This window comes from Panthera tigris, chromosome C1 (assembly GCF_018350195.1).
Source record: "Panthera tigris isolate Pti1 chromosome C1, P.tigris_Pti1_mat1.1, whole genome shotgun sequence".
Classification (NCBI taxonomy): Eukaryota; Metazoa; Chordata; class Mammalia; order Carnivora; family Felidae; genus Panthera; species Panthera tigris.
In genome coordinates this window covers 37,750,161-37,776,132 of record NC_056667.1, presented here as the reverse complement: position 1 = coordinate 37,776,132, position 25,972 = coordinate 37,750,161, and the positions used below count along the sequence as shown (strand labels likewise).

General features: G+C 50.6%; 1 protein-coding gene across 1 annotated transcript in view; it reads left to right on the top strand.

The window, feature by feature from the left end:
- The first annotated feature begins 345 nt into the window (after window positions 1-345).
- Window positions 346-25,972, top strand: part of TRABD2B (TraB domain containing 2B) — a 211,861-nt gene continuing 186,234 nt past the window's right edge. Inside the window, exons 1-2 of the mRNA XM_042997048.1 lie at window positions 346-447; window positions 2,499-3,059. Of these exons, the coding sequence (XP_042852982.1) occupies window positions 346-447; window positions 2,499-3,059 (663 nt within the window). The remainder of the gene's footprint in view (window positions 448-2,498; window positions 3,060-25,972) is intronic.

Sequence of the window (25,972 nt, the reverse complement as noted above, 5' to 3'; positions counted from 1 at the left end):
CGGTACCGCCCCGGGACCCCGCGCGCCCCTGGACCGCGACGCAGCTCCGGGACGTCGGCGCGCCCCAGGACCCGCGCGCTCTCAGAACCCCGGGCTGCGCCAACGGGGCTGCGCGCCTGGGGAGGGGCCCGCCCCAGAGGGTCCCCCTCTTCCAGCAGACGGAGCCCCGCCCCAGAGGGACCCCCGGGTCCTGCAGGGACACCCCGCCCCGCCCCAGAGGGCTCCCAGCATCCCGCCGCTGGAGCCCCGCGCCCCAGAGGAACCTCCGTGCCCAGCTGGGGGCTCTCCGCCCCGCTGAGAGGGCGCCGCCCGGGAGGGTCCCCGCGCCCCGCGGGCCCCGGCAGGATGCACGCCGCCCTGGCGGGGCCGCTGCTCGCCGCCCTCCTCGCCACCGCCCGCGCCCGCCCGCAGCCCCCGGACGGAGGACAGTGCCGGCCGCCCGGATCGGTGAGCGAGCGCCTGCCCGGCCACTCTCCCGGCCGTCCGGCCACTCCAGCCCGTGGGGACGAGGGTTCGGGGGTCCTGCCTTCCGCACCCAGCTCAGCCCACCCGCTCCACCTCCGCCCGCCGGGCGCTGCCTCGGGCGCCCTTCCCTGCCTCCTGCCGCCCGGGCTCCAGCTCCGTGCCGGGAGCCGAGATGGGGCGCTCCCTCTCCAGCTCCCTCTCCGCACGCTGACGCTCTCGGGCTCTCCTCGACTTTCGGTCCTGCTTGGACGTTTCCTCCCTGTGCCCCTTTGACTCGCTTCTTTCTTACTTTATCCGTTGTTTACCCTTCTGGTTGCTCTCTGCCCACTCCTGACCGTGTTTCTCCCATTCCTTGCTCTACTCTGCTCTGACTTACATCAGACCTTTCCGCTCTCCCATTCCCACTCTGTCCCCCTTACAGACAGGCTTCCCTCTCCCCTGTCCTCCCACTCTGACCTAAAGCAAGCTTTCTCCCTGGTGCTGGTTCCCACCTCTCTCTCCCTCTCCAGCCCAGGCCCCCGGCACCCAATCCTCCAACTGCCCCCATTTCACAAAAAGGGGGAAGATTCCAGAGGAGAGGAAAAGGAAGTGCCAGGGCAAGCTGGCCTAATATCTCCTTGGGGGTTGAATAATTACTGGTTCTCCTAATTTTCCTTCCCAACTACAGAATCCCTTGATTTCTCTCAGCATCCCTCCCTCAAAGTGTAAATTAATGCATGGAAAATAACCCTTAATTGCAGGCCAGTGACTAGGAAGAGGTTGTATAGTGTCCTCACTCACTGCCCAGTTAGCAGGGAGTTAGTTGACCTTGGGCAAGGTGCACCTCTGCTGTCCTGACTTGTGTGGGAACGGGGAGGTCAGAGCTAGTCTAGCTCCAGTCTGCTGGGATCCACGAATTTTGGTTGTTCGGAAAAAAAAAAAAAAAAAAAAAAAAAAAAAAAGGTACTATTCCCCCACTCACCCCATCACACACTTTTCATTTGTGCTAGAAGCAGGCAGAAAAGTTTTGAGTTGACCTCAAGTTTGCAGGTGGTCAGTGGGCAGTCCAGGGGCTTTTCTGGATGGGAAATGACTGCCTGAGAGAAATGATAGTCCCTTTCTCATGCCCCTTAACCCCTGGTCCTCAGCTAGATCTGGAGAAAGGATCCCTGTCTCCATGCCCCTCTTTGCCCCTGTGCACACTCCTGATCAGAGCTTCTGTCTGAGAAGATGCCCGAGAGTGGGGGGGTGGAGGCCAGGTACAACATTTTAGGGGAGGAGCCTGAAGCACATTTCTTGGGATGAATTCTAGGGAATCTTCCCCTCCCAAATCAGGGCCTTGTGACTTTACTTAGGCTGCAGCTTATAAAGCACTTTCTCATCTGCAGTGGAGCAGAGTAGCCGACACCCCAGACCTGCCCTCCAACAAGAAAACCTTATCCACCCCAATGAATGGGAAGTAGCTGTTTAAATAGGTGTGCTATTTTTAATAGGTGTTCTGCTTTCAAAGTGCTCTTGGCATGTATCTTCTAATGGTTGGGTTTAAAAGTTATATGACTTCCTCCCTTCTTGCCAGAGCAGGACTCTTGGTCCCCCTTTCCCCACCCTCCACATGAAACACCACCGGTGAAGGTTTGGCTTGGCTGAGCATGAATATTCTCAGGTGCTGTGGCAGTCCTTGGCACTCAAGGGGGAAAGCTAATCATAACGAGAGAGCTTCCTTCGTTGTCTCCTTCCTCTGTGCCTGGTGCTGCTCTTAGGGCTTACTCACATATACTGTGTCTTTTCATCCTCCCTGGGGTAGCTGCTCTCACCCCCAGTTCACAGATGGGGAAACCGAGTCTTGGGAAGTGGAACAGCGTGCTTAAGATGATCCAGCTAGACAGGTTTTGAATCTGGGTCTTTCAGCTTCCACAGCCCTTGCTCTTTCCCATGGCCCCATGTAGGCCTCTGCCTTCCACCCCACCTCCACCTGCCTCTGTCTGTGCAACCCCTGGTTTACTCCCCTGCCATTAGCCTCACTGCCTGCCTTGTCCTCCCCCCCTCCCCTGCAGCAGAGGGAGCTGAACTCTTTCCTGTGGACTATTCGGCGTGACCCCCCCGCTTACCTGTTCGGCACCATCCACGTCCCCTATACCCGCGTCTGGGACTTCATCCCGGACAACTCGAAGGCAGCCTTCCAGGCCAGCGCTCGTGTCTACTTCGAACTGGACCTGACGGACCCCTATACCATCTCAGCCCTGGCCAGCTGCCAGCTGCTGCCACACGGGGAGAACCTGCAGGACGTGCTGCCTCGGGAGCTCTACTGGCGTCTGAAGCGCCACCTGGACTACGTGAAGCTGATGATGCCCTCGTGGATGACACCAGCACAGCGGGGCAAGGGGCTGTACGCGGACTACCTGTTTAACGCCATCGCGGGCAACTGGGAGCGCAAGAGGCCCGTGTGGGTGATGCTCATGGTGAACTCGCTCACGGAGACTGACGTGCGCTCCCGAGGTGTGCCCGTCCTGGACCTCTACCTGGCCCAGCAGGCCGAGAAGATGAGGAAGAGCACCGGGGCCGTGGAGCGGGTAGAGGAGCAGTGCCACCCGCTTAATGGGCTCAACTTCTCCCAGGTAGGCACTTGGCTTTCCCCGGCCCCCGGAAGCGGCCAGCCCCTTTGTCCTCTTCTCCCATTGCCTTCCTCCTGCTGTAGCTGGAGGCTTGGCCTTCTTCCAATGGGAGAGGCTTTTTCGGGCTGCGAGGCAGCTCTCTGGCTGCTTTCGGGGTGGGTTGAGGGCAAACTGGTGTGTGCTAGAGTTAGGGATGAGCGTTTGGGTGTTTGCTTCTCTCTCAGTGGTGCTACCTGTTGGGGATATACACTCCCCACTTGCTGTGCTTGCCTGAGCAGAAAGAATTTTCCCGGGAACATCAGAGTGAGGAAAACAAAAAGAGTGAGTTGCGGGTTTGCGTCCAGCTTTCCCGAGGCCCTGGGGTCTCCAGAACAGGAGGCTGTCCTGAAGCTGTTGTGTGGGCACCACCCCCCCAGGCAGCAGCGTGCATGTGCAGAGTAAGAGTCATGGTTCCTGCGGCTTTGCAGGCAGGGGAGGTGCAGTGGACCTGGTGTCTGTGTGACTCTGGCTTGTTGCTGTTGAAGGTTAAACACTACTGAATTACCCAGGCCTTTGCATTGCTCTAGGCGGCCCTCGGACCTCCTCCCTAGGCCTGGAGGAAGTCAACAAGGATAGTTTTGGGGTTAATAATTTCAGAGAAATGTGTTCACTTAAAGGTTGACCGTTCTGATTTCTGAACCTCAAGAATGGGGGCAGGGAGAAGGGAAGAGCTTAGGAGGTTTAAAGTCTCTGGCTGCCAGAGACCTGATCCAGCAAAATGTCATGAAAAGCCCCATCTCCATGGGCAGAGGTCACTTGCAACTCACTGGCCCCAAACTCAACTCTGAGACCCTGGGAACAATGAGTTCACATCTGTGCCTTGAGAACAGGCTGTCAATCCTGAGATCCAGGATCTGAGTCAGGGCCGGTGGCTCCTGCAAGGAGGCCCCAAAACAAGGCATGGGCCAATGCCCTGGGTGAGGTGTGGCCCCCCAAGATGTGTTCCTCCATTAAGGAGACAGCCTCATAATTTGGCCAGGCTAGAAACTCCACCACTGGGACCAGACCTGCTTGCTGCTCCCGAGATGTTGCAGACTCTTCACCAGGGAAACAGCGGCAGAAACTGATCCCCCTTTGGAGATCTTCTGGCCTTTGTTTTTCCAGGGGAAATGCAATATTGTCCCCGGGGAGGTAAGAAGCCAGATTGATTTGCCGGCCAAATGAAAGGCGGGTTTGTCGGTTCCCCTGCTGGCTCTCCCATAATTGTGGAGTCCTTACCCAGAGGGCCCCGGTGGCAGGAATATTGGGGCAGTTAGTCACGCCCCGCAGGGTTCTGACTACGCCTGACTCCTTCTCCACGGGGGAAAATCCTGTGCATTCTCTGGCCCGGGCGCTGAATCCTCTGAACATACCGGCTCTCTCCCTCTGAAGTGACTTTTCCCTTGCCAGCCTCGGGAGCTGATATTATCTGTATCGGGCTCCCTAGCGCTCACCGCCCATCTCATTTTAGAGGCAGGTTTGTGGGAGGCCTCTCTGTTCAGAGACCTCACGTCTGGCCTGGATATCTTTTTTAGGCCGGGGAGGTGGGGCGTCCAGCATCACTGTCCGCACCCTCTTTGTACCCGACCACAGAGGAATCCGAGGAGAGCTGGAGCAAGCACACAAACCCTCTGGTTAAACAGCCCCTGGCTTTAATCTGTCTCTCTTAAAACAACAAAACTATCTTTCTTCGGCGTCTGGAAACACTGCTGCTCAACCAAATGACGGCTTTTGGTAGGTTGAAAACATTTGCTGGAAAGTGTGTGAAGTTATGTTTTAGGAAAAGTTCCTGAGAGCCATTTATCGGCCAGCAAGGAGCCCGCTGACAGTCTCCAAAGCCCATGTTTGAAGATCAAACGGACTCAAATCTCTGGTTTCAAAAATGCACGCACCCCATCACCAGCCTGGGCCCGCTCTTAAAATTGTTCTTGGGTCCAGCTCCTCAAGAAGGCTGCAGGAAGCAAGTCCAGAACAAAAGAGAACAGGACTCCTCTTGGTTCCCTAATCTGTACACCCTTCACCACCTGCCAGAGCGTCCAACCTCGCCAATTTGTCCTGTTATCATTTTGGAGCGAGGTGATGAAATCTCTCCTCCATCCCTGTGGGCAGCTGTGGGCTAACTGGGAAAGGAGGGATTCCAGAGCCTGGGTGGATGGGGGTGTTAAGGGTCCTCAACCCCAAAGTCAGAAATGAACAGCCTTCTCAGTAAAATCGTATGTGCGCGTGCACAGTTTGATATGAACATCTGTGATGCATTATTGTACCGAAATATCTGTTAAGTGCATCAGATTTTTATTTTTTCTTTCCTCTCAGCATTACTGTTATTGCAAAATATTTGGTGGTGGTGGGGGGGGGAACAAGGAGAGAGGAAGGCGGGAAAAAGAAATCTTAAAAGAGCCTTTTTGTGAAGCGCTGGGATTTTAGTTTTAATTTTAGTATTTCTCAAATGTTTGTATTTTCTTCTAGGCAGAAATACCACATTTTTCCTTGCTAAGTGAAGAAAGAAAGCGTACATTTTCAGACTCCATGGGTGGGAGGAGCCAATGAAAAAGTCTCTGGTCTCTGATCTCTGTATAAACAGAGAGTGTGGGACCCAGCATCAACATGGGCTTGCGGCGTGGCCTTGGGCAAGTCCGTTCCCCTCTCCAGGCCTTGTTTTTCCTGTCTGTGAAATGAGATGCCGGGATTAGGTCATTATTCAAGCCCCTTCCAGTCCTGACATTTCAAGCGACAGTTATAATCAATTCCACGTGCCAGGCACCCTGCCCGTAGGAGGCATGCTTTTCCATTTTGTTGGGTGCTCTCCCAGGTGAGCATTCAGAAGGGCTGGATGACCTGCCCAAGGTCATGTGGCTCATAAGGAACAGCCACTCTACCTGCCCCTAAATGAAGTGTTCATGTTGACTAGGTATTTCTTGTCCTGCAATTCTTCCTTCAGTCCTTTCTGCTGTTTCTTTCTCTCCATTAGGACCTGAGGGCTTAAAATTTTACTTCTTGAAGAATTTATAATTACAGAGAAGGTATTTCCTTTGGCCGTGGGGCTTGTGAGAGGATGCTAAAGGCCCTGATGTGTTACAGACGGCTCACACAGTGGCTGAGAGCAGACTTTTAGGTTTCAGTCCCTGCTCTGAATCTAAAGCCAGTGACTTGTGTATAACTTCGTGTTCCCATCTATCAAATGGGGCAGTAGTGACCAGCCTTTCACAATTGAGCTGGTTTTGTGAGGATATGAGAAGACACTACTTGTGGGAGGTTAGAGAGAGTATAAAATGACTACCTCGATGTAGGTTCTGTGCTTGGAAAACTGTTCAGGCTGGCTCCAGGACAGGGGGAGAGGAAGGTTGCATGGGAAGCCTCATCTCTGCTCTGTTGGCACCTTTTCCCATCAGCCGTGTCCACTGTCCATCCCTTGTAGAACAACGCAAAGCTGGAGTGAGATGGTGGCGGCCCCTGTCCTCAGGGACCTGGGGATGCCTGAGCCTTGAGCCAAGATCTTGTGACAATCTTGGGACCTGCAGATTTCAATCGGCTCTGTTGGCTGCCTCCCGGGACTGGCACTGGCTGCCACCAACAGCTGACCTGATTAGGAGACGCCCTTCTCCCTCTAGGGGGCGTCAGTCCTCCCCCACCCAGACTGGTGGAGTCACTGGCTGAGAATACCTTGAAGTCCTGTACTTCCCGAGGAATAATATAGCAAGGACCCTGCCACCATTCTGTACTTCGCCGCGTTTTAACAAACATGCCAATGTTAGCCACTCAATGTGTGTAAAGCTTGAGCACTTGGGCACAGCCACTGAGGGCATCCAAAATGTTTGTAAAATACTGCAGCCCCCTCAGTGGGGAGTTAGAAACCACAAAACCATCACTGATTGAGCTCTGTCTCCACACAGGGCACTGCATAAAACCTCACAACGACCTCGCCTTTAATCCTCACAGAGATGTGACAAGTCATATCATCATATCTGTTACAGACAATAAAAAAGTTGTCACGTGGCTGTGATTACACAGCTAGGCCAATGGAACCAGGATTCCAACTCAGGTGTGTCTGACGCTAAAGCCCCAGCTTTTCAGACATCTTAAAGATGAATTCATTTTTGTTCTTAATAGTGAGATGACATTATCTGGTGACGTGCGTGTGCGCGCGCATGTGTTGGAGTTGGAGATCATCTTTTTTTGCTAAAAAAATGAAATGAAATAAAATATGATAGAGATCATTGAAAAGTGCTGAAATTGATTTGACTTGTAAGTTGGATCTGAAGGTGATTCTAAAATAGGAGTTGCCAAAGACATTCTGGGTACCAGTTGCTTCCTTGGAATGATGGGCCCCTAACATTGGCTAAGCCAGCACAGTTAAATAAAGAAACGTCTCCTTTTAGTCACAGTGCCTGTATATATATCCTGAAGGGCCAGCACATATTATTAGGTGCTCAATAAATATTTGGGGAATGAATGAATGAATGGAGACTGTATAACTGGAGAAACCACCATATGACCATCCCTGTTTCCCTTCTGCCATCCAGCACTGTGGAATGAATAAATGAATGAATGAATGAATGAATGAATGAAGGCTGTGTAAGCCACAGTGAAGAACCTCCTCCTTGAACTTTAATAGCTCTAATAGCTTTAATAGTGCATTCCTACAGAGACACAAAATGTCGACATCAAGTGGGTAGGTAGTTCACAAGCAGACCCTAGCCCTGACCCCATTCCTACCTTACCTGTGACTTTGGGCTAGTTCTTACCTTCTCTGGGCCTCGATTGCTCCCTCTGTCCCTCGAGTGTTAGCTGGATGATTTCCAGGGTCGACCCAGTTCTGACTTCTGTGGTGCTCATCTATGACCCCTGTATCTTAAAGGCCCTGGGCCACGCTGAGATTTTGAGCCTGGGAAGGGCTGACAGTCTGGTCTTCAGCAGGCCGCTGCTGATACCTAATTCTCTGGAAGCCTGTTGGTTCCAGTGCGTGATCCTACTGCCTCCCACTGCCAGTCTGCGGAGCAGAGAGTGCAGCCTGCCGTGGCACAGCCCCTGGACACCTGCCCGGTCTTGGAGCCTCTCCTTCATTAGGGTTCCTCTCCCTCACTCGCTTCCTCATTCAGCCAGAATGCCCTACTGTGTTGGGCCAGTGCAGTGCTGGGGGCAGACCTGGGAATGGCCTAGTTTTTACCTGCAGAGGGTTCGCTGCCCCACCAGGGAGAGTGGCTATTATTAGTCCTATTTTGCAGCCATAGCAACCCAGGCATGGATCTCGTGCATCAGTCCCTCCTGTGACCTGATTCTCCACCCTCAGACTCTGTCTTTCCTTTCTCTTCCTGTTGTATGCCCCCATCTTTCAGCACCCGGCTCTCATTTCCCATCCTCCAGAAATGGCCATTCTCAAGCCCTGCCACCCTCCCTGGGCCTCCATGGCAGCCACAGCAGCACCCACTGTGGCCCCTGGAGCCATAGCACTGGTCCCTGCTCATGGCCTCCTGTCAGATCTACGTGCCCTCCCCAGAGTGAAGGGAACAGACACCTCCCTTCGCCTCCGGACCATGCTGAGCCTTCTTGTCCCCAGAAGTTTACTCCAGAGAGTGCGAACCCCTCAGTCAATATCGGATCAGGGCAAGTTGGCCTTGTCTGCACCATGTAACTCCAGATCCTAGACTGAGAAACAAGGTTCTCCTGGCCCCGCCTCCACCCCGTGCTTCTGTAGGCTGCCATGCCCTCTGTGTCTCTCACAGGAGCCCTGTGGTTGGGAGCTGTTCAGCAAATGTCTGTCGCATGGTATGGGAGACCCTCTGGGGAACCCCAGCATTGACCCCTAGGCATGTGTATTCTCAGATTCTTTGTGTGCACCGAGAGCTGTTTGCAAAGAACCCCTGCTGGCTCCACAGTCTCTATTCCCTCTCTCTGACCTGGTTAACTCAGACTTTAATATTGAATATATTTTTCCAACATATGGGGGGAGGAAAACAAACTCAGAAACAGACACACAGGATGGCTTAGGTATGGCCATCAAAGGAGAAGGAGGCCATAAAGCCAGAGGTGACCACGATGTCATGAAATATTCTAGTCTCAGAATCAGAAGCTCACAGCATGAAGTCTTCCACACTTCCACACTCTTCGAATCATAAGCCAGGACTCAGAGGCTCAGGGAATCTAAGAATGGTGAAATCTTAGAACATTAGGCTCAGATGCATTTTTCGACTCGAAGAATCTTCACATCATGAAATTCTAGCCTCTTAGCTTTGAAGAATTTTCAGCTCATAGACACAGACTTTTAAAATCTTGGAGTCGGAAGGGACCAGTCCTCAAGAATTCCAAAAAGCCCCATCGGCAAACACGTTGATCTCGTTCCGACGACCCGCCAGCCCATCTCAGGCCAAAGGGAGAGAGCCTGAGCAGGGAAGCACTTTGTGACAGAGATAAAAATGGGAGTGTGCCTTTGTTAATAGTTCCCATTTGCACATCTCTCAAAGCTAGGAAGAGGTCGCCTGGTAATGCAGCTTTCCTCGGGAGGAAACTGAAGAATGTGAGGAGCGCTGCGGCTGGCAGGCCAGGCCGCCGCCCTTCTTCCCTCCTGAGTTTGCCTCTAAGTAGTATCCACTTCACTCCTTTTATCCCCCATCGCTGGCTCTCTGTCCGCCTACTTAATCCACAGGCAGCTGGTGGCCCAGCCTTCGGTTGTGCTAAGCGGCTGCCAAGCCGTCTCGCCGAGCAGCTCCTCCAGGATCCTTTTAAATCTGCGCAATATATCCGCTGGAACACAGAACTGTTGCCCCAAGCTTGGAAACGCTGTTGCTTTGCTGAGCCCCCTCCCTCTCCAGGAATTTCCTTCCTTTCTCTTCTATTTCTGAATCCTAGGAGATTTCCAAGGCTCAGCTCAAAGCTGTGCCTCCTCCAGGAAGTCTTCCCAGAATGCTCCTAAATCTAATCTGCTTGGGAAGACTTGGTCCCTGCTTTCCCTGATGGCCCAGCCACATATGTTCTTTCCCTCTGTGGAATTTTTTTTTTAATTTTTTTTTTACATTTTATTTATTTTTGAGAGAGAGAGAGAGAGAGCACGCGCACAAGTGGGGGAGGGACAGAGAGAGGGAGACACAGAATCCGAAGCAGGCTCCAGGCTCCGAGCTGTCAGCACAGAGCCTGATGCGGGGCTCCAACCCACGAACCATGAGATGATGACCTGAGCCTAAGTCAGTTGCTTAACCGACTGAGCCACCCAGGCACCCCAGTGGAATTGTTTTTATGACATTTTATGATATTCTTTCAGTGCTTCTGTATTTTACCTAATATTATAAAAATGACTGAGATAGTCTTTTCTTTTCTTTCCCAATAGACCCTGATTCAAAATCTAGCTCCAGATATGTTCACAGTTGATTACAAACTTAGGTGGAATGTGCTCCAGTTTTAAAGTTGGGGCTTTGTGATGTGTTCTGTGGCTGGGGTATTGGCAGCTCTGGATGCTAAAAAGGGGCCACATCTTGGCCTCTGTATGCACAGAAAGCCCTCAGACGTCCTGCCTGTCGCAGCAGATGAGTGCACTGTTGCTGGCCCATTTGGTTAGGACGCTGTGACATCCATGGGCCCTGTTGGATTTCTCTCTCCATCCTGGAACACTTTGTTGTCTTCTCTTTCTCATCTGTTATTTGCAAACAAAGGCCTCCTTTTTCCCTCTTCTTTACCACCCAGAGCACCCGTGAATCTCTGCAGGCTCACTCACCACCCTCCTGCTTTATTTTCATTTCAACGTGTTTAATTTAACCCCCGACTTGCTGCTTTGGTTTTGGGCCCCAATGATGCTGACCTGTTCTAGTTCTTCCTCCTTCCCTCCCGCAGGCACAGTCCTTGGTCGTGCCTCCATACATTTCCTTGTGCCAGTCCCTACCTGAGAGCCCTTCCCAGTTTTTATTGTTTGGCTAACTCACACTCCTCTGAAGTGGTAAGGATTCCTGAGGGCAGTCATTTTAAAAGTCTGGACTCTTTAGATGCCGCTGTATAGCCGGACTTTTATCCTTGGTCACCAGGTTGGACTGTACCCTATGGGCAGATGAGACCTGATCATAACTCAGCAGTTTGAATTTGGGTGCAGTGATGGACCTAAATCCAAAGCTTTCAGCATTGCGGGTCTTATTTAATTAATTAATTTATTTATTTATTTATTTATTTATTTATTATTGAGGTATGATTGACGTCACATTCAGGTATACAATGTACTGATTCAATATTTGTATATATTGCAAAATAACATTGTGTTTTAAAAGGATTGGTGGATGTCTTAGTCTGCTGACTGCTGTAATAACAAACTACCATAGACAGAGCGGCTCATACAACAGAAATTTATTTTCTGATAGTTCTGGAGGCTAGAAGTCCGAGATTAGGGTGGGAAAGGTGAAAAGAGAGAGTGAGTGAGAGAGAGAGAGAGAGAGATGAATTGAGTTGGAAAGTGGGAAAGAGATAGCTTTCCGTGTCTCTTCATAAGGGCGCTAATCCTGTCACGAGGACCCCACCTTCATGGCCTCTTCTAAACCTAATTATCTCATAAAATCTCCATCTCCAAATACCATCATTGTGAGAGTTAGGGCTTCAGCATATGAATTGGGGATGAGGGGGACACATTCAGTCTCTAACAGTGGGTGAGTTGCACCTGTGCTGCCCTGAGTGCCTGACTACTCTTGAAAAGAGCCAGGTCGCCAGACCAGGCCTGTGCAAGTCAGAGCCCTGGGCCATCCCCGGCGACAGCCTGGGACCTTAGAACGTGTGCAGTGTCTGCGGTGGAGGCACCTGTGATAGAGTCTGTGATCCCCCCTCACTAGGCGAGGTTGTTTCCCAGTGGGGGGAGGGGGGGTCTGCCAGCTTTCAGATCAGTACCTGACCACTACCTCCCTCCCCTGCAGGCAGTGCAAATATCCCTCTGCCCTGTGTGCTGAAACCTTGACACCCTTTATTCTCCGGGTTCACTCTTTTCTTGCCATTGGGTCGGAAGGGCAAGGGGAAGCCTTAAAATTTACTTTTCATTTGCTCTTAAGTTGTGAGCCTGTGCTTTTTTTGTGTAAAGCTTTCTCCCCACCTCCCTCATTCAGAGGAACATCCTGGTCTGATTCTGCCTTTAGAAACAAGAATTAGTCTTTATGTATATGGCACAGACTGGGCTCAGGAACCCCCGCCACTGCAAAGCTTCCAGGCATTGGCCCAGGACAGCTCAGGGCTCCTGCAGGGTCCAGGATCACTGTACTTCTAGAGAGTGTCAGTAACCTTGGACTAGTTACATGACCTTTCTGCGCCTCAGTCTCCTCATCAGTCAACTTCATCCAGCTGCTGTGAGGATTTGTGGATTGGTGTAAAGCACTGTAGTGCCATACCAGACACAAAACCTGTTCTTTGTAAACACTAGCTCATGCTTATTATTGGATTTTTAAATTAACATCATTACACAATTTTTCAAGAAATGCTTTGTAGTTCCCACTTTGTGCCAGACAAGGGGGTATGTGCTGGAGATCGAAATGTGAGCAAGAATGATGCTGCTGCCCCCCCCCCGCCCCCGACGCCGGCTGCTTGCTTTCTGAGTGGGGAGGAGGTGTAGGGGGAGGAGGTTCAGGGAGGCCAGGGCAGGTAAGGCGGTGTGGGGAACACAGAAGCCTGCGCAGTTCTCAGTCCTGGGCAGACCTGGGAAGGCTTCCTGGAGGAGCCTAGATCTGAAGGAGTAAAAAGTCAGCAGGGGGGCATTTGGGGTGCTAGGCTCTGGAGACGGGCGGGGCCTACACGGGGCGGGGAGCAGGCGCTGGCTGTGTGTCTGGGGCTGTCTGCAGTGCAGCATGGCCCTTCTGCGTGGGCTGTGGTCACACGAGGCCGAGTGAAACAGCCTGCCTGAGGTATGCCCACCTCGGCCGCACCCCGGCGCCCCTCGGGGCCAGGACCCAGCCGGGCCCGCTTTGCCCGGTCCCGCGGCCACCTCTCGGGACGATTCCGGGAGCGCAAGTGCAAGTTTCCTAAAAGCGCGGGAGCGCGGGAAGGGCGGAGGAGGGTGGGTCCGGGCGCCACCACGCCCGCCCCTTGGCCTGCAGGGCCACCGCAGCGGGTGGCACCGGCACCTCCGGGCGAGCCGCGCCCGCCCCCTGCCCGGGAAGCCGCAGGGCAAAGATAAAAGGCGAGGCCTTTTTTGTTTCCGCTGCTTCTGTTTAAGGGACTTACCTGCTTCCTCCCTATTAAGGTTATTTAAAGCTTCCTGGCCAGTTTTATCTCCTAGGGACTTAACGCGCCTGCTAGGCCGTTGGTAATTCAAACCTCCGTCCCATTTTAAAGCCCTTTTTGAAAAGGAAGATGCGGCAGAGAAAGCCTTTTGGAAATCTCTCTGGCTTAGCACACAGGGTTTCCATTTCTTGAACTGCTCAGCCTTGAGGTTGAGACAAGACAAGAGCGTCATTGGCAGTGGTAATTCAACCATTTGCGCCGCGCTTTGCAATTTCCAGTCTTTTACCTGCATTACCGCCCTTCCTCCCCTCCCCCACGAGGACACCTACTAGGGGCCTACTTCAGTTTCCTGTCCTTGCCTCCGATTTTGGACTTCCAGTGCTCCCCTCCCCCTCCATCTCCAGCTGGGTGGCTGTAAACATCCATTGGCTTAGGAGACATTTTCCAGCAGGAGACACTCTACTGGGGCTGAGAAAGCTTGAAGAGCTGTGGATTGGTCACAGAAAGGGTTAACTGAGACACTTCAGGACCTCAGTGCTAATGATGCTTGGTCATTGTGCTTGACCTTGACTGAGATGTTTCATTGACCCAGCGAGACATAGCTCCTGGGTTTAGGCGTGCTGGTTGTCTTGCAGGTGATTTTATATTATTTTGATTCCATCAGTAGAGTTTTGGCCGGACGGTGGGTGAGAAAGGAGTGCAGGATTTTTGATGGAGACGATGCAGATTAAACAGGATCAGGGCCCTGGAGATGGGAGTGGAAAAAGCCATGCAGGGGAAGGAGACCCTTAAGCGAAAGTGCCAGGATGGGAACATGCAGCGGGTATGCAAAGAAAAGTGTTTCTACTCCTCCCTCCACTGACTTTTTCCTTCCTTTTCCTAATCAAGATCCCAAGAGAGCCATTGTTATTTAGTGCCTAATATGTGCTGGGCCTCTGGTTTATCACAGTAAACTCCTAAAACAATCCTGAAAGGCAAGTATTATTTTCTCCAATTTTGAGGAAATTGAAGCTAAGTACTTTGTGCAAAATGGTGGAACCAGGATTTCTACTTAGATCTTCTGATAGACGAGCAGAGAGACTGGACTGGAGTTGGAATTCCCACTCCATTACTTTGGCTAGATGACTGGGGTGTGTTTTCACATCTGAAAAAATGGAGTTCACAGTATTCCCCGCCCACCCAACGTGTTGTGAAGACTAAATGAGGTAATGCATATAAACCACCTAGCTGAGCGCCTGGCACTCAGTAGGAGGTGGTGAATGTTAGCTGGGGCACTTGAAGTTGTGGTCATTTTAATTATTGTGATTGGCTCATTTTCACACTGTTTGTGTCTTGAGGTGAAACCCATTCTGTAGAGAAGATGGTTCTTGATCCCTCAGTCTCTCAGGCACCGAGCAGGGATGGGTATGCTTGGTTGACCTGATTGAAACCATGTGACCCGACCACCCAGAGCGTGATCATTTCTTTGCTGACCATCTGGTGATGTGTAATGTCTGACTGTACTCTTCCTGGGTCGGCTTCCCTGTGATCTCTCACTGTTCCCTGGAGTGCGGACACATCAGAAGGAGGGATCTAAACGTTTGGGCTGGAGACCTAGGCTCCAAGCCCAGCTCTGGCACTGGTTAGATCCATGACCTGGGGAGATTCCCCACCTAAGGGTCCTTTCCCTCCATTGTGAATGGGGTGAATGTTACTAGCAGCAACTCCAGAGTCCTGGGGAGAATCACGAGATACAGCCTGGGAAGGACTTTATTAGCCCCTAAGTGCTCTATGTTCCTAGTAGTACTCAGGGTGCAGGTGTTTTTCCTCTTTTCTTTCTCCCAGAGAGAAATATGGGTTTGTCCTGCCATCCAACAAGGGAGAGTGCCTACAGTGTAAAGCAAAGAAGCAATTACCATTAATTTATATGGAAAAGTTTGTGAGCATTCCCAAACCCAGAATATAATCTCTCAAGCTTTTCTGATACCTTAGGATGCATCTTGCTAATGGGTGCACGAAATAAATCGACATACAGTACCGATGCTCACAGACACAGTTTGAAGCTAAGGTGGCTTGAGTGCTTGCTGCCTCTCTAATGGCTCACTGCAAAACAAACACTGCATGCTATTTTCACTTGACGCCCCTTTTCATAAAGAAATCCTCTTCAGATTTCTTTCGGTTGGCGAAAACAGGTACTAATGTAGGTCTTTTGTAAAAGCAAATTGGCGTAAAGTGAATTTTCAAAAAGCGGGGAATACCTGTACCCTGTAAGTACTTAACGAATTGATTTTTTTTTATTATGAAATTTATTGTCAAATTGGTTTCCATACAACACCCAGTGCTCATCCCAACAGGTGCCCTCCTCAATACCCATCACCCACCCTCCCCTCCCTCTCACCCCCCATCAACCCTCAGTTTGTTCTCAGTTTTTAAGAGTCTCTTATGTTTTGGCTCCCTCCCTCTCTAACCATTTTTTTTTCTTCCCCTCCCCCATGGTCTTCTGTTAAGTTTCTCAGGATCCACATAGGAGTGAAAACATATGGAATGTGTCCTTCTCTGTATGACTTATTTCACTTAGCATAACACTCTCCAGTTCCATCCACGTTGCTACAAAAGGCCATATTTCATTCTTTCTCACTGCCACGTAGTATTCCATTGTGTATATAAACCACAATTTCTTTATCCATTCGTCAGTTGATGGACATTTAGGCTCTTTAGTTATTATGAAACTGTTCATCCTTTCATCCATTCCTTCGTTTGTTTGTTTGACAAGCACTGCTGGGAACAACACTGTGCCAGGCTCAGGTGCAGGCTCTGGGGTTCAGAGATGAATGGGGTTCAGAGGAGACATGAGGAGAGAGGTGCCTCACTGCCGAATGCCAGGAATGGGTCTGAGGCCTTGACAGGCACTGCCTCATCCATCCCCCATGACCATCTGTCAGGTTGTACTGTGTTCCAGCCCCATTTTGCAGGTGAGGAAACAGACACAGACAGCTTAATTCATTTACCTGTGGCAACACAGCCGGTGGATGGAAGATCTAGAATTCAAACCCGGGAAATCTGTCTTCAGAGCCTGTGCTCTCAACCCCTCTGCATCTAATGAAAAGGAACTGGAGTGTGATAGTCGGGGGGGGGGGGTCTTTTTCTGAGACTAGAGGTATAAAATTTTGGTGGGGGGGGCAGGGACTTAAGATTTCTGCTCTGGGAAGAGAGGGTGAGCTGGTCAGTCCGTTGGCCAGGACCTAGGGGGAGGAGAGAGGCCGTGCTGAAGACTGACAGCAGAAGCTGACATTGGCAGGTGAGGGGATGGCAGGGCAGGCTGAGGGCCCAACAGAAGAGGAAGCTGTATGTTTGTAACGTCACCCATGTGTGGGACCCTTCTCTGTGGGGCTCCCTAGTGTGGATGGGGGAGCAGGAAATGTGAGAGGGCCACGCCAGCCTCCAGTCCTGTGGGGTCCCCATTCAGTGTGCAACAGTAGCTAGACAGAATGTCAGCACCTACTTGTGTGTCATTGTTGAGCACTGACGCTGAGCCTCCAACCCCATGGTGGCAGGCCTTTGCAGGGGCTTGGGTACTCTGGAGGCTCTACAGATGCTACCAGGGTGGAGAGGACTGCATCCTTGCTGTCCAGGAACTGTCTTTGCTGGTGAAGATGCTCCATGTATAGATGCTAGACAGACCCCCTCCTTATCAGACCTGGCTTGGCTTTAGTGTAACGTCGCCTGAGCTCAGTATTGAAGGACAAATGGGCATCCCGGGTTCAGGAGGAGCAGCAAGTACGGGGTGGGGGCTTGATGGAGACGCTGATCCCAACTGAGGGACTGTCCTCACTCACATGTGGAAAATGTTTACGGGAGGTATGGGAGACTAGGGAATTGGCCATAGAGGCTCACGGGCCACCTCGTGGAGGCCTCACAAACCAGTTGAGAAGTTTGGGCTTGATCCAGGTGTGCTGGGGGGCCATTGTCCCCCAGTCCCATACTTTGCAATTCATTCATTCATTGGACTGGAGGGTCTCACCCAAGTCTGCCTGGGAATTCTCAGATCCCTTGGCTTGAGGAAGGAGCTGCCATATGAGGTTCTTTTGTCTCATCGGATCCAGGATGTTCTCACCGCTGGGCCCGAGGAGGACTCTCAGCTTCTGGAATAGGAACTTAGAGATGTTTTCTCTTAGAACTAGATCCTGAAAGTAGTCTGGCAGCTGAATGAGACCAGCGGTAGCTATATATTACAGGGTCTTTTGTGGGGGGAGCCTGAGACCCTGACCACCATTTCTAAAGTACTTAGTGTAGGACAACATGTCCCTGCATTTCATGTGACCCTTTTAATGGCTGACCTGGGGGAGTCCACCTGTTCCCCTGGGGTGGGGTGAGGCAAGTTGTTCCTGAATGCTCCCCAAGCAGAAGTGGGGGGTGGAGGGATCTGTGGTCTATACACAGCTCTTAGATAGTGAGAGCACTGGATTGGGAGTCCAGCAGCATGAGCTCAGGCAGCTCCCTCCCCTCACAGACAGCCCTTAGAGGGTGTGAGAGTGCTTGGTAAACCATAAACCGCACCCCCGCCACAGTAAAGTCAAAGCCACTTTCTAAACCAGCTCTGACCTCACTGGGAAAGGGCATTTTTAATTTTATTGTCTTTTATATATTTATATGTCTGTCTCCTCCAGAGACTGAAGTTCTTTGAGGGCAGGAGCCTCATCATTAGATGAGGTTTGCCAAGGGCCTGGCTCCAAGTATGCACTCAGGGATCTGTGTGTAGCTGTAAAATTACTGGCTGTATCTACACATCATCGCCTGAGTATCCGGGTGGAAAGCAGAAAGTCCCTAACCGCACCCCACATTGTTCCCAGATTTCCAGATGTTTGGTTCCAGGAGGTTAAACATCTAGGCAGTGGCCTGCATTTCCCACTGTGGCACCCAGGCATTTGGCTCTGAGCAGCCGTGACTACTGAGCGCCTTCTCGCCCTCGTGTTACAACCATCTCCTGGTGGGGCTGTGGTTTCCCACTGGCCCTTCATTCCCACAGGGGCCTAAGTGCTTCCACTGGGCCACCCTGTGGGTGGGAGCTGATTTTCCTGGGATTGGAGGGATCTTCCCGGCCCCCCCACCCTCCTTCCTCACACGTCCGTGTCTTTTCCAGGGCACAGAGCACAGCTTCTGTTTGCTGGCCATTCCGTGATCCTCACACAATATAAATGAAAGCTGCTAAAACCAATAAATTCAAACCATGTGTGGGCACTGGGGAAGAGCAGGATGTCAGAGGCCTGCCCTGTGAGGTGCCGTCAGCTCTGACGGCACCCGAGCTGATTTGTATATGAGAAAAGTAAATATCCAAAGTGGTAAACAGCCTTGGGTCTCTCATCATCGCTGAGATTTAAAGGCATTTAATAGGAATACATCCTCGGTCTCTTATAAACAAAGAGAGATTCTCTGTGTGTGCTGACCTAAATTCTGCATTTTTATCTTTGGGAAGGCGAGCCAGTCATTCTAGTTGGGAGACCACAGGCAGTCTGGGCCGTTGGGTTGAGTCCTTTCTGGTTTTGGCAGTTGGTCTAGCACTTTTGCTTTGCACAGGGCTACCTTTTCATCTCTCTTTGACCTTAGAGCAAGTGGGACAGGTGACCATTGTCACTCCTGTACCAGTGAGGAACATGAGCCCAGCGATGTGAATTGACTTGCCCAAGACCACATAGCAGACCCAAGCTGAGCCAGGACATCTGCCTTCTCTCCTCCTCTAGAACCCTCTAGCTCTCCAGTCCTCTTTCCAGGACTGGTACTTCTGTTCTGTCTAACGTAGACTCCCAGAGACCTCCTGATTAGCCCCTTCCTCATTTGCTCTCCTTTCCAATGTCTGCTGGAACCTGGCCCTCCACTGGGTTCCTGCTTCATCTGCTTTTCTATTCAGGCCATTCTTATGTTCCACCCCATTTTCCTTCGACTCTGGACACTTCCAGTGGCCTCCTAATTGCACATTAAAAACGGATTAATCCTTAAAATTGCATAATGCTGAATATGCCACACACATATATGCAAATAAGTACATGTCCTACTGGTGACATTGGAATCACATCAGTAGATTGCCTCAGAGTCAATTTCAGTGGATTTGATATTATACAATGGTCATGTGAAAGATGTAGTGTAAGGTTATGTACTATTGTACTATGGTCATGTGTAACATGGCACCATTGGGGGAACTTGGGTGAGGGGTATTCTTTCTTAGAACTGCATGTGAATCTATAGTATCTCAAAATAAAAGAGAAAACTTTAATTAAAAAATGAATTAACCTTCACAACATACTCATTCTCCCATGCCCGCTGCATGCCAGGTACCTGCTCTAGGTACTAGGCATAGATCAGTGATCATAAAAGAAAAAAAAAATGCCTGCCCCTACCTCCCTCAGGCCTTTGCTTGAATGAGGTCTTCCTGTGACCACCCTATTCAAAATTTCAAATCATTCCCTTGAACTCCCTGTCCTTCCCTTTTTCCTCCAATAGCACCTGTCACCAATTGGTGTCCCTATATTTTACTTTCTTATTTGTTTTTTTGCCCTTCACCTGATCACTGGAATGTCGATCCCATGAGAGTAGAGATCTTTGTGTTGTCTATATCCGTAGCACCTAGGACATGGTAGGTGTCCAGCTAATGTTTGTTGAATGACTGAAGGTGACAGACAAGAAACAAGGTCAAGGCAGGGTGAGTGCTACAGGAAAGCAGTGCAGGGGGAGCGGCTGGTGTAGATGTCATCATTTCTATCTAGAGTGGACTGTCCGCACACCTCACAGGTGTATGAGGGGTAGAGTCCTGGTGGTTTAGACTGTAACCCATCATTAATGCTCTCTTCCTTTTATTCATTCACCAGATATTTCTTTGAGCCATCACTCTGTGCAGGACCCTCTAGAGCAGGTAGAAAAGGACCTTGCCCCAGGAGGCTTACAGGTAGTTGGGAAAGACAGGACAAGAATGTAAACAGCATGTGAAAAGGAAGAACAAGCCAAGTATGAGAGCTGCGGCAGGGCTGAGGAGGGAGGGCTTACTGCAGCCAAGGCATTTAAGGAAGGAGGAGGTGTTGATTCCTGGCCTTAAAAGTCTGGGAGGATTTCAGGTTTTTTTTCTGGTCCGGTGGGGCTCAACTTACCAACTTCCTCTTCCATGGTTCTCCTGGGGGGCACCACAGCCCTCATGAGACTGCTCCCCACAGGTGGACCTGGACGCCTAGCTCTGCTTATGCTGTGACCTCTGCCCAGAGTGCACTCTCGTCTTCCTCTTGTCTCTCTCTAAATCCTGTTTCTTCTTCCAGATATAGCCTGGCCCTTCCTGCAGGAAGGCTTCCTTGATTGCCCCAGCTCCCATAGTCAGTCCTCTCCGAACATCTGTGCCATTTGTAGTCTGTACCATACCATTTGACCCCTTGGGAGAGAGTTTTGTGTTGGCCCAGCTTCACTGTGGGTGGCACTTGAACCCCCATCTAGGATAGGAGCTGGTTGTTAAGCCAAAGCAGTGCTTAGGGCTGGATTGACTTAAGAGTAGTAGAAAAATGTGATTCACCCTCAGAGAAGGCGGGATTTGTTATTTTTCTTCATTGACCCCTACTGTCCTCTTTTTGAACCACTGGAAGTTCAGTTAGGGGAGAGCTGAAGTCTGCCTTGACAGCCTTTCAGAGCATGTGGTGGACGAGCGCACAGCAGTAGCCCTAGACTGCTTAACAGACTCCAGGGCCTCCTCTCTTTTCTGACATCATTGCTGCAGTCTGTGCTCAGTGAATTCTTACAGAAAGACACGAAACATCTTTACACGAAAATATCTTATGTACAGTCACCTCACGTGATTTTTAAAATTTTTTTAAATGTTTTATTTATTTTTGAGAGAGAGAGAGAGAGAGAGAGAGAGAGAGGGAGAGGGAGAGGAGGGGCAGAGAGAGAGGGAGACACAGAATCCAAAGCAGGCTCCAGGCTCCAAGCTGTCAGCACAGAGCCCATCACAGGGCTCAAACTCAGTAACTATAAGATCATCACCTGAGCTGAAGTCGGATGCTTAACCGACTGATTCACCCAGGCACCCCTACCTCATGTGTTTTTAAATAAAATTTTTAAATTTTAGAGCAGTTTTTGATTTGTAAAATTATTGAGAAGATAGTACCCGGTTTGCCCTTTTATTGAGATCCAACATTAATATGGTACATTTCTCATGATGAATGCACTGATACTGATGCATTGTTATGAACGAAAGCCCATCCTTCCTTCAGATCTCCTCAGTGTTCCCCTACTGTCTATTTTCTGTTCTAGGATCCCATTCAAGATGTTGTATTACATTTACTGTCATCTTTCCTTTTACTTCTCTTGGCTCTGACAGCTTCTCAGACTTCTCTTGTTTTCAATGACCTTGACATGGAGTATTCACCAGATATGTGTCCCTCAATTGGGACACCCCATCTTACTTTGATGTTTTTCTTATTATTAGATGTTATGCATTCAAGGGAGGAAGACCAGAGATAAAGCACCATTTCCATCCTATCATATCAAGAGCACACACTATCAACCTGACTTACCACTGTTGATACTGATCTTGACCAGCTGGCCGAGGCAGTGTTTGTCAGATTTCTCCACTGTGAAGTTACTCTTTCCCCCCATCTGTCCTTATGATGCACATTGGAAAACAGTCACGATGAGCATCCCAGCATTACTATGTGCTGGGCACTGTTATAGATGCTGAAAAGATAGTGGCAAAGGAGACAGAAAAGGTTCTTGTCCTACATGAAACTTTTATTTGAGAGGATTTATGAATGAATGAATGAATGAACGAATGAGTGAATGGTTTCAGAGTGTGATAAGGGGCATAGGGGGAGAAAAGGCAATAAGCTAGGGAGAGACCAGGGTGCAGGGGCAGGGGTGGGGCGGGGAACGGGAGAGGAGCAGCTGCTGTTTTCTTGGGCTTTGGGGAGAAGGTGCCTTTCTAGCTGAATCCAGGAGGGTGAGGAAGAGCCAGCCATGGATGCCTGGGGAAAGCCCATTCTGGGCAGAAGGAACAGCAGATGCCAAGGCCCTGAGGCTCATTTAAGGAACAGGAAGAATGCTGTGACCAGAGCCCTGCATGTCACGGCTGTCAGGAGATGGAGCAGAGAGGAGGTGGGGTGAGATCTTGCCAGGCCTACTGAATCTAGGAAAGTGTTTGGAGTTTCTTCCAACGGTTGAAACTATTGATTTGAAGCAGGTGCAGTCCTGTTTGCTTTCATATATAAAAGACAGTCGGGGCTATGGTGTGCAGAATGGGCTCTCCTTGGGGCAAGAGCAGAGGAAGCTGGGAGACCACGTGGATGTAACTGAGAGATAATGGTGTCTTGGACCTGCTGGGAGCAGGGGAAGGTGAGTTTGGCTCAGTTTTGGAGGTGGAAGTGACAATGCATCCGATGAACTGCTCGTGGAGAGAGAAAAAGCCGGGTGCACGCTTGCACATTTGGGTCCAGTGCTGTTAGCTGAAATTAGGGGAGGCTGGGGAGGGAGCAAGTTTAGATGGTAAAAGTACAGACATTGCGGGTCCAGCAGAGAAGCTCCTCTGGAAAGCTCTCTGTCAGGACCAGTGCTAGCAGCATCTCTGGGTTGTATCACGTACCTGCCAGGATTGGAATGGTGTTCTGTTGGTTCACGCTTTGCTGTCTTCCTCAGCAGTTCACACTGCTCATGTATGAGATGCGGACGGCACACGTCCACGGCAGGCAGTCTGGTTATGGAAAGCATAGCCGCTACTGCAGGGCCTGGCTGCCCGCTGCTTCCTGCTGAGCCCGGGCCGGCCACTGTGTGGACGCCCTCCTGCCACTCCCCGCGCCCGGCCCAGGGGAGGTGATCTTTCCCCATCCCAGCCGCCGCAGAGGAAGCGTGTGTTGGTTTGTGTTGAATTACGTCCGCAGTGGTGCCAGTCAGCAACTATTTGTTCAACACCAACTACTGTGTAATGCTGTTTTAGGCATGGGCTGTGGTCCCTGTATAGGTGAGTCGGTAAGATATAAATGTACTAAGGTGATGGAGTATGGGCAAAAAGTACACAACCATATGTGTATAGTGGCCAGCAGAGAGAAAGAACATGTTCCCAGGGATACCTGGATCAGTCAGGGAGGACTCCCTGGAAGAGGTGGAAACAGAGCTGTGAATCTGAAGGGCCCTGAGGGGACTGGACCACGTGGCCAGTGTTTCTGTTAGGGAATTGGAGGGAGGAAGGGCTGGAAAAGTCAAATTATGGCCCATCTACCAGTGTGAGGGGCAGAATACGTGCTCAGAAACTGTTGCATGAGTGAGTGTTTGGAAAGCAGGCTGGTGGGAGTGCCCGGAGGGCGCCTGATACAAAGATGAGGAGCCCAGTGTCCCTTGTGGGCCGTGGGGAACCACTGCCAGCTACCCCCAGTGGCTATGAAAAGTGGAAGGAATCAGAGCCTGAAGACAGACTTTTGAATTTCTAGCCAGTATTTAATTTATTATAATAATAACGATACTGCTTCTAATAACAATAATTTTTATAACTACTTAATTAGCATTATTTTTGCCGGGAAGGCACTGTTAGTTACATGCTTGGCCCCTGTCTGTGTGTGATTACAGATTATTGACTGAGACTAAGAGGGGCTTTTTTATCTTGAGGTTTTGTTGCTTTCTTTCCTCTTGGTCTCTGCTGATAATCTGCCTCACTGTTGGCTCTTTAATCTGTTTGTGTTCCATGAGACACCACAAAAGCACACTTTCTGACAAGGTCAATATGCCAGCTCCTCATGGTAACACTTAATCACTTAGGGAGGTCTCACTCTGGGGTGGGGGTGGAGGGGTGGTGGGAATGGAAAGAAAGTCCAGATTGCTTTGATTAACTGCATTTTTCTTTCTGGGTGAGTGGGGGGCTTTGGTGGAAACCTCGGTCTTTGAGGCTGTTCCCAGGAAATCATGAGAGTGACGGAGGAGGTTCTGGAGTCTTGGGCATGGATGGGTACGGCTCACCTGGGCATGCTGGGCTGGGTGCTGTAGGAATGCAGGAAGAAGACACCTGTCTTCCTTCTAGGAGTTAGTACCTGTGAGGGCAGGGGGTTTGGGCCAGGTAGGCCTACCTGGCACAAGGTGGACCTCAGTAAATTCTCATTGGTTGGATGAGCTTTTAGCCACATGGTAATTTGTTTTAAGGATTCAGATGGGTGAATGATCACTTCCTACAGGATTCGCTAGCCTGGGCATCATGGAAGAAATGGTGTTCGATATAGTGCTTTCTCCACTTACAACTGCACCACATATGTACTGATTAGTATATGTATATATGTGTACTTATATATGCACTAATAACTGGCTACCTGCTTCCCGCCACCTTCTTGTGCATTGTCAGGTTGTTTCTCCCCACTTTGTGGATGAGAGAGGTGGCATTCAGAGAGGGCTGAGAGCTTCATTCATACCACCAGGAGAGCAGGGATGTAACTGATTTATTCACTGGTCCGGCTCAGGGTCTGGCATGGTATTCGTACACAGAGTAGATTCTCAGTGCATACGTGTGGAGTGGGTGAAGTATTTGGAGAATAAACTGTATTGGAGGTCCTCAGACAGTAGGACATGAAGCCTTGATACAAACCCAGGCCTTTCGTTTCCAAAGCCTGGTTTCTTTTGCCGTCTGCCCAGTTTCATTAGGCAGAAATGGGGTGTTAAATTAGATTACTGTTAAAAAATATTCACTCCCTGCCTCCTCCTTTCCCCATGCTCTGGATGTAGGGTTTGGCCATGTGACTTGCTTTGGCTTCATGTTAGGGAAAATGTCTTACTGGCTCCTGGGCTTCGGGCTCTGTTGTGTAGACTTGCTGTGGCCAATGAGACGTTACTAGATGTGAAGCAAGCACCCTCTCATGCCTCTGCCAACACCATGAGAGGAGAATCCCACAGGTAGCTGCTGCCCCTCTGGCCTGGGTCCCAGAATGAACACAGCACACCTGAGCCCAACCCACGACAAAGAGCCAAGCCCAGATGGATGTGCGGCTGGAGCCCAGCCACGCTCAACCCTCGTCAGCCAACCCCAGCTGGCCCACAGTGAAAATAAGCGATTACTGCTTTAAGCCGCAAAGTCTTGGGGAGGTTTGTTACGCAGCAGTAGCTGATTGGTGCAGACAAGAAGAGCACCTCGGGCAGGGGCTGGCCCGTATGGAATGGAGGGAAAGAGGGCATGGAGGACAGGGGGGAGAGGCTAGAGGTAAAGGTGTCAGCTAAGTCTCAGAAAGCCTTTAATGTCAGTGTAAGGAATTTAAGCATTTTCCAGTAGGCAGTGGGAGGCGCTAAAAGTTGTTGAGTATAGAGTGATGAGACCCAAGCCACCTGTAGAAGGGTGGGTAGTTTGAAGATAAGTACAGAAGGTGAAAATGTAGAGAAGAGGAAACCAAGGCCCACGGGCCTGTTAGAAAGCACTGTTCTTTGCCGCCTGCTCTGTGCCAGAGCCTAGCACTGTGTCCCTTATGTGGTAGGTACTTAATAAATATTTGTTGAGTGAATACATGTATAACAAAATTGCCCAGGGGGTTGATAACGAGGGCTTGAGACAGTAGAAGCCTCTGACAATTCAGCCATTGACCCATTCATTTATTTGCTCGTCAGTGTGTGTTGAGGTCTTCAAGTGGATGAGTGGTTGCGTCTGGGTCAAGGCTGGACAGAGACTGAGGAGAGACCTGTAGGACTCTTCCCCGTACAGTTTGGAAGAGGGGTCTGGCCGCCAGGGAGGAAGGACTGGGATGTGAGAGTGAGGAACGGTG